The 13406-nt window shown below is 37.9% G+C and overlaps 1 protein-coding gene across 2 annotated transcripts in view; it reads left to right on the plus strand.

Annotated features, from left to right (window-relative positions):
• The window catches only part of LOC126089262 (protein GPR107), a 172246-nt gene that overhangs the window by 119864 nt on the left and 38976 nt on the right, over nucleotides 1-13406 (plus strand). For both annotated transcript variants that reach the window (XM_049906896.1, XM_049906897.1), the window contains exons 7-8: nucleotides 1462-1595; nucleotides 12578-12727. In XM_049906896.1, coding sequence (XP_049762853.1) covers nucleotides 1462-1595; nucleotides 12578-12727 — 284 coding nt within the window. The remainder of the gene's footprint in view (nucleotides 1-1461; nucleotides 1596-12577; nucleotides 12728-13406) is intronic.

Here is a 13406-nt window from a genome sequence, read left to right on the forward strand (position 1 = left end):
TGATAAACATCTTAGTAAATTAGCTTACTATGCCTATATTCACTCATTGCTTGCATATGGCATCATATTTTAGGGTAATTCATCACTGAGGAATAAAGTATTTATTGCACAAAAGCATGTAATGAGAATAATAGCTAGAGTCCACCCAAGATCATCCTGCAGACATGTATTTAAGGATCTAGGGATATTCACAGTAGCTTCTCAGTATATATACTCTCTTATGAAATTTGTTATTAACAACCAAACCCAATTCAAAAGTAATAGCAGTGTGCATAACTACAATACTAGGAGAAAGGATGATCTTCACTGTTCAAGATTAAATCTAACTTCGGCACAGAAAGGGGTGAATTATACTGCCACTAAAGTCTTTGGTCACTTACCAAATAGTAGCAAAAGTCTGACAGATAACCAACAAGTATTTAAGAAGAAATTAAAAGAATTTCTGAATGACAACTCCTTCTACTCCATAGAGGAATTTTTAGATATAAATTAAGAAAAAAAGGAAAAAAAAAAACAAAAAAATTATAAAAAAAAAAAAATAAAAAAACAAAAAGTAAAAAGTTGTTATATTAACTTAATTATGTTGTTAAATTAACTTAATTATGTCATGTATTAGAAAATTTGACTCGTTCTACATCATTACGAAATATCGTATTCATGATCCATGGAACTAGTATTAATCTAATCTAATCTAATCATAGGAGGAATGACAGTCTTAGATCATATGCCGATCCTTGATTCATCATCCAACATGTGGTGTAGTGGTCCTTCTCAGTTGTGAACAAGTATTTTTTGCTATTGGCCACCAAATTTGATGCCTTCATGCTTGTGTGCTTCCCACTTAGACTGCTATAAACAGGAGGTTGTAGACACAGCTCAGGGCTGTGGACACACTTGAGCAGTGTGTTCATCTCAGCTGAGTATGTCAGTTGTAACAATGAAGTGTTGTGGAGATTTCACAACATCTGATGTTTTGCCTGAGAACAATTTCTACCTCTAGTCCACTGGGAAAGGCTCAGTGAATTATTATTGTTATTTTCTCCTTTTTTCCACTATGTGGACACAGGCTGTTACTCGACGACAGAATAAATTAATTTACAGGTTACAAAATGCAATAGAACAAAGTTACCCTGTATTAAAGTACAGACTACATGAATGCAGAATAAGGAAAGTTTAGACGTTGTACCATAGGAAAGAAAGCAAGAGGCATTAATTATGTAATGAAATATATCTTAATCACAGAGATTAATTATCACAAATTATGGTAAGCACATATGGAATGTGTGAAAATTAAATTATAGTAAAGGTATTGAAATTCGACAAAGTTATAATTTTCTATCTTTCTTCTGTATCCCTTCCCCTAATCCTTCATTGATTTCACATTTTAATTTGTGTGAATAAAAAGACAGTAACCTTATATATATCTTTTATTAATGACTGGTGTGTTTTTGTTTGTTGTAGATATCCATAGAGGAAAATAATGATGGTAACTACTTATCAGCAGGAGAAATGCCACTTCCAGCATTATATTTCACAATGGCTTTATTGTTTTTCTTGTCTGGATGCTTTTGGGTTTTCATTTTGAGGAAAAGCAAGTAAGTTCAAAAAGAAAGACAGGAAAAAATCTGCTACTAAACTAAATTGCTAGAATGAATAGTTTTGTTTGTGCTCTGTTTGACATTATGTCCCATAAAGCTGGAGATGCTGGCAAAGGGATATAGATATTTTGGATGATTTGAATTGCTTCCTAGCGATTATTTAAAGAACTGCTTAACAAGAACTATTTTCTCTTTGGGTGCAAAGAGATGCAAGTGCAAATGAACATGTCTTTAGTTCCAAATCTATTGTAAACTGTTGTCAGACAATTTGTATGCATTGGAATTTGGCAGAAGAGAATCTGTTTGTGCAGCCAGATCATTATAATAGAAGAATGAAAGAAAGTGAACTTGTTAAGAAGAATGGAGATAATCTGCTAATGATCCTATATGGGACTCAGAACGGACCTTTCCAGTAGTAAAAACAAATGGAAGTATTTGTATGTGTATTTGCTAAAAACTAACTTGGAAATATTTTGTTTCTTTATGTAACATTGTTTATTCATTTGCCATACACAATCAGATTTATGTGTATGGTTTAATGTAGATGGGTGTAAGTGCTAAATAGATTATTGGTGAAGACATAACTGAACAAAACATTCTGAATTTAAATCACTGATACTATATGTACAACTTGATAAATAATCACCACATATTGCGTACAAAATAACAAAAGAACATAATATTTTATGGCGATAGGTGGTTGAGTCTCCAATATTTAAAAAATAAATAAATTTACAGAAATGATGTCTCATCCACAATAATTGCTGTGCTGCTGTCTTCAGCAGCAAGAGATGAAGTGTCAACAGAAAAAAATGGTTTATATTATAACCAAAACCCCAGAAACTTATTGGAGGAGGAGGAGGAGGAGGAGATAAGTGTTTAATATCCTGTTGACAGTGAGGTCATTAGAGACAGAGCACAATCTTGGATTAGGGAAGAATGGGAAAGGAAATATGCCATGCCCTTCCAAAGTAAACAATCTTGGCATTTGCCTGAAGTGATTTAGGGAAATCATGGACAACCTAAATCAGGATGGGCAGACACGGGTTCAAACCACCACCATCCTGAATGGGAGTCCATTGTGATGATAACTGCACCACTTCGCTCGGTCAGAAACCTATAATATACAAGAATATTTCTCCTTTGTTGTCATCTTGTAGGTGTTATTTACTCATTTAACATTTACTGTAGATCCTGTGAAGAAGGAGAATCTTAAGGGATGTGGAAGAAGGTTAACAAATGGTAGAAACTTGATCTGTATACTCTGTTAACAGCAAAGAGTCACTATATTGATTAATGCTACTCATGCTTGCACTAGTTAATCAAGGAAATTAGAAAGAAAACTGCTAGTCTGTCTCCTCAGTTATATCACGTAACTGGTGTTTGCCTTTTATTGGTTGCTGTAATATTTACTTGATTACAAAAGTATTTTTTTTTAAATTGCCTACAGCTGTAAATACTGGGTCCTATTTTCAGTAAATTACTACTTGTTATGCAGCTTTACAGTGAATACTGTTAGTTGCCATGTAACTAACATAACTTTTAAATTCTTAAATCTAGATATTCAGATAATTTGTGGAAAGAGTGGCTAATGTGGTGTTTTTTTATTATTATCCTCTTTTGAACTGGTAACAATTCCCATTTGGGTGCTTCGTATTATATTTCATGTGTCAGAGTATATATATAACTTCACTTTCAACCCAAGGTAAAGGAGACAAAGTATATATGAAAATTATTTTTATGTTTCATGTTGTGATTGTACAAATCAGAACACAGCTGACACTGATGTTTATTGAAACTTCCTGACAGATTAAAACTTTGTAACTGACCAGGACCCGATCCTGGAACCATTGTCTTTTGCTGACTACCCTCACAGGTTTACTTCCACCTGTGCCTCACTTCTATCTTCCAATATGGTTTGGGTCCTTGTCTTTCACACAATTGCTGCACACTCCACTGTAGAGTGAAAATTCATTCCCATGTTTACTGTCAGCCACATAGGTCATCAAGGAGTAAATGTATTGGGAAGTGACTCTAATAATTCCAGGATCCTTAAAAAGGCTTCTGCAAGATGTACAGTATCTACTTTACACAGTATTCACACTACTTTCTTCTGCTGAATAAATATTTCATTTACTTTTGTTACACTACCTCAGAAGATAATTTCATAAGACAACATGGAGTGAACGTATGCAAAACAAGCCAACACTCTTGTCATTTTTTTGTTGAGTCGTCTTACTAATTTGATGTGGCCCACCATGAATTCCTCTCCTGTGCCAACCCCTTCATCTCATTGTAGCACTTGGAAAGTATGTCCTCAATTATTTGCTGGTTGTATTCCAATCTCTGTCCTCCTTTACAGGTTTTACTTTATACAGCTCTCTCTAGTATAATGTTGATGTCTTAACAGGTGTCGTGTCATCCTGTCCCTTCTTCTTATCAGTGCTTTCCAAATATTCCTTTCCTCACTGAATCTGTGGAGAACCTCCTCATTTCTTACATTATCAGTCCACCTAATTTTCAACATTATTCTGTAGCATCACATTTCAAATGCTTCAGTTCTCTTCTGATCCAATTTGCCCTCAGTCCATGTTCCACTCCATACAGTTTTGTGCTCCAAATACACATTCTCAGAAACTTCGTCACCAAACTAAGGCCTGTGGTTGATACTATTGTTACCAGTGATAGTGTGATTTTTATGTCCTCCTTGCTCTATCCGTGGGTTATTTTGCTGCCTAGGTAGTAAAATTCCTCAACTTCATCTACTTCGTGATCACCAATCCTCATGTTAACTTCCTCACTGTTCTCATTTGTGCAACTTCTCATTACTTTTTTCTTTCTTTGATTTACTCTCAATCCATATTCTGAATTTGTAGACTGTCCATTCCAATCAACATATCCTATAATTCTTCATTTTTACTGAAGATAGCAAATGTCATCAACAAATCTTATCATTGATATCCTTCCACCTCAGGTTTTAATTTAACTCTTCTCAAACAGAGTATTTGCTGTTTCTAGCTGAAGTTTATCGCAGAACTCAATTAGTCTTTCTCCTCTTTCATTACTTCTGCCAAGCCCATGTTCTCCCATAATAGTTCCTTCTACTCCTTCCCCTACAACCGAATTTCACTCCCCCATAACTTTTAGATTTTCATCTTCTTTTATGTACTGTATTCCCATTTCAGTATCCTCATATACTTTCTCTGTCTCTTCATCTTCAGTAAGTGATTTTGGCTTAGTGTAACTGATATTTTGTTGTTGGTGTTGATTTAGAGTTGATTCTCATAAGAACAACCATATCACAGTAACTCACTCTCTGCCCTACCTTCTTATTATAATGAACCCTACTTGTGTTTTACCTTTTTCTGCTATTATTGTTATTATCCTATACTCGTCCGAGCAGAAATCCTTGTCTTATTTTCATTTTAAGTCATTGCCCCCACTATATCTAGATTGAGCCTTCGCATTTCCCTTCTCAGATTTTCCAGTTTCCCTGCCATGTTAAAACTTTTGACATTCTGTAACCCAGCTTGTAGAATGTTACCCTTATATTGATTATTCAATCTTTTTTCCTCATGTTCACCTTCCCCGTGGCAGTCTCCTCTTGGAGATCCAAATGGGGGACTAGTCTGGAATCCAGTGGAGAGATCATCATAACACTTTTTCAGTTACAGGCTACATGCCCTGCGGATACGCAGTATGTGTCTTTAATGCAGTGGTTTCCATTGTGTTCCGCATCCTCGTGTCATTCATCATTGCTGATTTGTCCTCCTATTAGGGGCAGTTTCCCACACCTAGGTCAAGACAGTGCCCTGGACACTCCTTCCACCCTCTTTGACAAGGCCATTGGCAGAATGAGGATGACTTCTTATGCTGGAAGTTTTTTGCAACATTGATGATGGGTTTTGTTCAAAGTGTAAGAAGTGGTGGGGTTCGCACCCTGGACTAAGGACATTTTGATTACTATTCAAAGATGCTACCCCTAGTCATTAAGTCAGCACACTAAGAAATGCTTCTGAGAAAAGAACATGCTGAACTAAATTTCTTAATTATTTTATGTGTGTACTGACCTCATTTCAACTTGTCATCCATCTAACCTCCAAGGAAGTTCATTTCATTTAGTGTGTTACTTTTAGTGTCTAGTTTCAGTGTTTGAAACTGTATTATGTGGTGCATAATATGAGTCTTAGTCTTCTTAAGATCTGAGCTGTTAACTGTGAACCACATCATCAGCAAACATTTCATTTTTGAACCACTCTTTCAAGTGATTCAAGAGTAATTGATGTACTGTAAATTAAGAACAAGAGTGTGCCCAACGCTGATCTTCGTGGGAGCGTACACATTGTGTTGCCCCATTCTAAGGTTACTTCCAGACCTGTACAGTCTTGTCAGTGAGACGCTCTGCTCTCTGTTATGAAGGAAAGACTCCATACATGCAAGATGAATGCCATTAATCCCATAATACTTCAGTTTGCTAAATTTTTTATTAAAGGCTGAATAGATAATTTTTAATGTTTAGCTCTGCCAGCATTTCATTTGTGAGTCTTGTCTTGCTTTCTATGTGGAAAATCTCTTACAAATCTGAATGGCATTCAGCAAGTTCTGCTTAGTTAAAAAGTAAGTATTCTACTGTACGTATCTTTGTCAAACACTTTTGAGAAGACTGGATGGAGATGATTAGCCAAAACATTATGACTGCCTGCTTCACAGTCCAACAATGTATTCCTTTGGAACAAAATACAGCAGAGATTACGTGTGGCACGGATTCAACAAGTGCTTGGTAGTTATAAAGAGTTAAGTGGAACCAGATGTCTACACACTGGTCACATCAAGCAATTCCCATGAATTACGGCCCAGTGGTTTGTCGGTGCTGACGTCGGGCCCAACAGTGCCTCAGATGTGTTCCGTTGGGTTCAGATCAGATCAAACTGGCGATCAAGACACCAATATAAGTTCATCAAACAACTGTACCATGATTCTGTCCTCATGACATGAACAGATATCCTACTGGGAGATGCCATCGCCATAAGATGATGTCAAGCATAAAGGGGTGCAGGCGATCTTCAGTAATTTTTGAGCAGTCCACAGCTGTCATGGTGCCTTTGATTACTATCACATGCCCTATGGAAGCCCAGGTGAATATCCCCCATAAGATAATGATATTCTCACCAGCTGATTGCTTGGACTACGGTGTATCCAGACATGACAGTTGATCTGGTGTATCAAGAAACATGATTTATGTGACCAGATGACATGTTTTCATCAATCCACAGTCCAATTTCAATGATCCCATACCCACTGCACTTGTAATGCACAATATTAGTGGGTCAACGTGGTAACATGCAGGGGTTGCCTGTTGCAGAGCTCCATATTCAACAATATGCGCTAAATGGAGTGTTTCAAAAACACTTGTGCCTGCACTTGCATTGTACTCTGTCATCAGATCTGCCACAGATGACTGCCTGTCATGCTTTATAGAGCGGGCAAGCCTGTGTCCTCCACGTTCTGTGACGATGTGTAGATGTCCAACACCTTGTCACCTCCTCCTTGTTTTACCATCCTTCAAGCACTTTTTGTAGATGCTCATGACAATAGCACGCAATCAGCTGACTAGCTTTGCTATTTCTGAGTCATGCTTGGGTAGCTCAGATGGTAGAGCACTTGCCCACAAAAGGCGTGGCATGGACCCTGCTACTGTCTGAAGTAGTGCTGAAGAGAACTGACACCATGAATCCTTCACGGCTGTCCATAATCCGTTAGAGTATGGGGGCAAGGAGATCTCTTCTGAACAGCACATTGCAAGGCATCCCAAATATGCTCAATCATGTTCATGTCTGGGGAGTTTGGTGGCCAGCAGATGTGTTTAAACTCAGAAGAGTGTTCCTGGTGTCACTCTCTAGCAATTCTGGATGTGTGGGGTGTCGCATTGTCCTGCTGAAATTGCCCAGCTCCATCGGAATGATGGATGGGTGCAGGTGATCAGACAAGATGCTTATGTACATGTCACCTGTCACAGTCATATCTAGACATGTCATGGGTCCTATATCATTCCAACTACACATGCCCCACACCGTTATAGAGCCTCCACCAGCTTGAACAGTCCCTTACTAACATGCGGGGTCCATAGATTCATGAGGTTGTCTCCAACCCGTATACCCCATCTGCTCGATGCAATTTGAAGCAAGACTCGTGCGACCAGGCAACATGTTTTCAGTCATCATCAGTCCAATATCAGTGTTGACGGGCCCAGGCGAGTCATAAAGTTTTGTACTGTGCAGTCATAAAGGGTACAAGTAGGCCTTCAACTCCAAAAGCCCATATCAATGATGTTTCATTGAATGCTGACACTTGTAGATGGACCAGCACTGAAATGGGCAGCAATCTGCGGAAAGGTTGCATTTCATTCACGTTGAACAATTCTCTTCAGTAGTCATTGGTCCCATTCTTCCAGGATCTTTTTCTGGCCCCAGTGGTGTCAGACATTTGATGTTTTACCAAATTCCTGATATTCGCGGTACACTTGTGAAATGATCGTACCCTACTTCATTACTACTTTGGAGATGCTGTGTCCCATCTGTCATTCGGCGACTATAACACCATGTTTATACTCACTTAAATCTTGATAACCTGTCATTGTAGCAGCAGTAAGCAATCTTTCAACTGCACCAGACATTTGTTCTCTTATATAGGCTTCTGTAAAGTTTGGAAGGTAGGAGACGAGGGACTGGCAGAAGTAAAGCTGTGAGGAAGGGGCGTGAGTCGTGCTTGGGTAGCGCAGTTGGTAGAGCACTTGCCCGTGAAAGGCAAAGGTCCCGAGTTCGAGTCTTGGTCCAGCACACAGTTTTAATCTGCCTGGAAGTTTCATATTTTGCAAAGATTATGTTAATACCTTTGGTGAGAGCACTTTATTTTATCTTAAGTGTTGATGGTTTGCTGAGGTATGTACGAAAACTTCCTCAGTCTGTATTGACCCTCATTGCCTTTAGTGACCATGCAAGACTTAGTACAAGGAAAACATCATCATTAAGTTTTGGATGTATACTGTGAAGTACACTTCACTGAAGACCGTTGACCACAAGTTCCTGATATCAGACCACTACTGTATGGAATGTTTTATAAGACTACTTTCAGTGATGACCTGAGTTCTGATTTCATTTACTTAAGATGTTGAATCCTAGGATAATGAAGTTCAGCAGTAATACAGTTGAATATACTGTCACCACCTGCTGTAACAGAGCAATATCAGAATCTGCTAGCAGTTATGTCTATTTGTGCCTCCAGTTTACCATCCATTCTATACAAATCTTGAAGCACAAATCAAAAATCATCTGTTTCCAAATCATATAAGAGATCACCAGCAAGTGGAGGGAGAAGCACACAATCTGCTGATGATGCTGTTTATTCTGATGATACTGTATAGGATTCTGAATTGACATTTCCCTTAGTAAAAACAAATGGGAGTATTTGTTTTGCGTATGTGCTTGCTGGGAGATCTATGTTTCTGTACGTAACATTGTTTATTCATTTGTCTTATCTACTCCATAATATGTATAATGAATGAAAGATATGTGTATAGATTATTGGAATACATGAAAATGGGACAAAATAGTGTATTACATTCTTGTGTGTCATTAAAACCTGACATTAATGAGAGTCGAAGGGATATAAGTAACATCCTCAGAGAAAAGAAAGGGAGGGATGCGTAAGTGCTGATTAGATTACATCTGAGCACAACATTCTCAGTTTAATTCACTGACACGGTATGTACAGCTTAATAACCACTTCATATGATGGGTACCATAAACAATATAACAAAAGATATATAATTTTAAATTTAATTCAAACTTGGAAGCTCATTTTCTCAGAAAAGTGATTTTGTCACTCACTTGCCTTTGCTTTTAACTGCCTCAGTTTTGTGATGTGCACGTTTTTAGTGTTGTCTAGCAGAAAAACTTAAGCAAATTCCTCACACCTTATTGTATTTCAATTCCCCATTTGCAGTGTGAAGAAGATGGCCAGAGAACATTTTTTTCTGGTAATAATTTTGTATTAAATTATATGTTCATTAACAAAAATTTTTTAACTTCCCTTTATGACAGATCTTATCTCACATTTATGATATTCTTTTAATTGGCAGTATTATTAATTCAGCATTATTTATCTGCTATAAAAGGTTTTCTGGTGTATAATTCTCAGGTGACAAACTATGTCTTAAGAGGTTTCTTAGGTCAGAGCTCCTATGTAGTGGCTTGGTTTCCTTCTTTGTATTTTTTGATGGAATTTGATAATTTGACTATTTTTTGCAACATTAAATGTCATCTAAAATAAAGATGCTGAAATATGCTCATAACAATGCTCCTAGTTTGAGTTTCTTTAATTTTTTAATATTTTAACCAATAGGGGCTATGGTATGTTATTTTAAGATTTCTTCTAGTTTGAAAAAACTTTGACATTTTAGTTCTGAACATACATACAGATTGACATGCTTGTTTATGTAATGTGTACCTGAGAGCAGTCAGTTTGCCAAGAAGCACCTGACATTTAGGCTTTCATGTTTTGATATATAGTGTTATTTTCTCACAATATTCAGTCTATACATTTTATAAATTAAAGTCCTCCACAGATTTTTTGTCTGTATGTGAAGGCTACTTGTCATATGGCCATAGATACTTAGTGCTACCTGTGTGTAGCCATGATTGGTCTCTCTTGTGAATACCAAATATTAACTAATTAGTACTGGCAATGGTAACTTCCATCCCCCAACCCCCCCCCACCCCCCCCTATCTCTCTCTCTCTCTCTCTCTCTCTCTCTCTCTCTCTCTCTCTCTCGCTCTCTCTGTCTCACTCCCCAATTGCTCTCTGGAATAGCACTAATGGATAAAATTCTGAAGACACAATTCCCAGCTGCTTAGTTCAGATGACTTGCTGGTGTGGAAGGATTCAATGGCACAATGGAGGCAGTTAATGAAGTCATCAGCTTTGTAGTATGTAGAATATTGAGCAGTTGGACGGGCCACTATACAGCTAGCCACATTTTGGGAATGGCCTTTCATTATTGCTGTTAGACAGCTAATTACTTGTCATATCGATATGGAAGGCTACAGGGCAATTGCACCACAGCTGATGCAAGATATGCCTACTTTCACACATGGCTGTGCCTCCTGTGCTCTGAATTTTTCTCAGCATTATCATAAATAATTCCTCAGCTCTAGATAACAAGAACATTCCTTAGTGTAAAGGTTTTTTCATATCCTTCATGCTTCTGAAGTAGGCTTGCATTGTGTGCTGATGTTGCTAGTGGGAGATAAAAGTTTAATTTAGGAAATCCAGAAACAGATTTTTGTGTCATTTGTTTTCTGTGGCACCAACAAACCCATCGTCACTGTTAACCAGTCAAAAACCAGTACATCCAGTATCACCTAAGCCTCAAAAACAGTAATCACATCCTTCATCAAGGCTTCACCTATTTCTCGCTGGGATCTGATGTGTGGGATATCCTTCCCAAAATCCTAATCCTATACCCATTTCCCAGAGTCACCCACCCATTTTTTCATCCCTATGCAATCTATTTTGACAATCAAGCACCTCGCTGGTTATTCCAAAGTGGGTAACAGTTGTCAGACCTGTCCCAATCACTGCAATGCAGTTAGAGATGCAGTCCTCCCGATAAGAGGTGGGATCACATGTGGAAGCAGCCACTTTATATGCAACCCATGGTGTTCTGTGCAACATTCTAGGTGGTTATAGTAATGAACTGTGCTGTATTTGTACTTTCCCAATATATTAACCACTTAAGTAGGTCTCATTCATAATGCTGGATGATGTAATAGTAGTTGCAAATTTCTTTGAGGCACCACTTCAGCTGTGGATGTGATTGTAGGGTCCCCACAGTTTTCATTAGCACATGATGATGGGAAGACACTGACTCATACAAATATTATGCATTTACAGCATCATCTGGAGTTATTCCCAAGAACCACTTAAGTAATTAACCAGGTTTTTGTGTACTTTAAGGAGCGCTGCAGAACTGTTACGGGAAACTTTATCACTCAATTGCTGAAAATCTTGCATAACACAACATCAGTGACTTCTGTAGCTGCTTAAGTAACCCTACCATTTGGCTCATCCCCTTTCTCCACCATTAGCTCCTTTGAACTCCAGAAGCGGGAACCTTCAGTCCAACAAATCCTTGATTTTCACAGTCCCCTCTGACCTAAACCTGTGCTAGTCTGCGTCATAGGGTGCTCTCTTCTCAATCTCTTGTTCTCATCATTTCCTCTCCTGTCATTGTAAACCCTATTACTCCCACACCCGTACACTGTGGTCCACTGTACCCTGTAATTGCCCCCCCCCCTTCCCCTCCCCCACAGATACCATCTATCCTTTTCTGCCTGTATCTCTACCTCTCTCCACACCTCATTCTCACCTCCTCCTGCCTCATGGACCAACGTATCAGTTTTGTGATTTTTTTTGCCCCCCCCCCCCCACCCCGACCAGATTTACTCCCTAGATAGTGGATACACAATTTTTAAGCACAGTATGAGTAGACATGTTTACATAAATGTGCACACTTTTCGTCTCTCAGCACATTTGTATGAGTTCAAAAGTATGTATGTGTATGTAAATATGTCTGTTCATACCATGCTTAAAAACTACATAACCACTAGTAGAAAAAGACCAGTACCAATGTAAATTTAAAAAAGAAAAGAAAAGAAAAAAGAAAAAAAAAAGGACTGAGATTGATCAGGCAGCTGAAGATGAGCTCCAAGGCTTGAAATGCATGTACTGAAATAAAAGTCATGATTTGTGACTGAAGGCAGTTTCTTTCTCTTTTACAAAAGCAACACTGACAGCAATGCACAAATTAAAATAATATTAATAATGTTTTCTAATTTGGATGATTAAATTATACATCATTAGATTGTAACTGATTGGTTCCAAAATTTTGCCATTTTCTAACAATTGTATGTTATTTGCAGGCATCCAGTCTTCAAGATACATTATCTGATGGCTATTCTTGTATACTTAAAATCATTATCCCTAATGTTCCATGGGATAAATTATCACTTCATACAGACAAAAGGTGAACATATTGCAGCTTGGGCAATACTATACTACATTGCTCATTTGTAAGTAAGACTGTAAAATATAGTTTTATTTTGTTTAATAGAAATTGGACCACACGTATGTGCGCACGCGCATGCACACACACACACACACACACACACACACACACACACAAGTGATTTATAAGTCTCATTTTTGTTGTTCTCATTGTCATTACATTTTTCCATTTGATCGTCGTACCTTTTTCCTCCAGTTGCCAAATCCAAAATTTTGTGTTTCTTCATTTTCAATTATTTCTGTTGGCTGTGTTCTGGATGCAAATAGAGACTTCCATTCTGTCTCATCTGTGAGACAGCTGAATGCTAATCGAGTCTGAATGGTTCTGCTGCAAAGAGAAGAGTGAACTAGGATTTAAGTGCCCTGTTGATGTTGTGTCTTCATAGGTGGAATACAAACAGAAATACATCTACATACATACTTCACTAACCACTGTAGGGCGCATAGCAGAGGGTACCACATACCACTAATCATCATTTCCTTTCCTAGCCAGCTTGCAAACAGTGTGAGAGAAAAATGATTTTCTACAGGCCTCTGTACAAGGCTTAATTTCTAACATCTTATCTTTGTGGATTTAAGGTGAAGTGTGTATTGGCAGCAGTAGAAGTGATCAACAGTTGACCTCAAATCTCTAATTCAGCAGCTTATGAGTAATACATATGCTGCACACAGATAAATGTTTGA

Source organism: Schistocerca cancellata, chromosome 1, assembly GCF_023864275.1.
Source record: "Schistocerca cancellata isolate TAMUIC-IGC-003103 chromosome 1, iqSchCanc2.1, whole genome shotgun sequence".
NCBI lineage: Eukaryota > Metazoa > Arthropoda > Insecta > Orthoptera > Acrididae > Schistocerca > Schistocerca cancellata.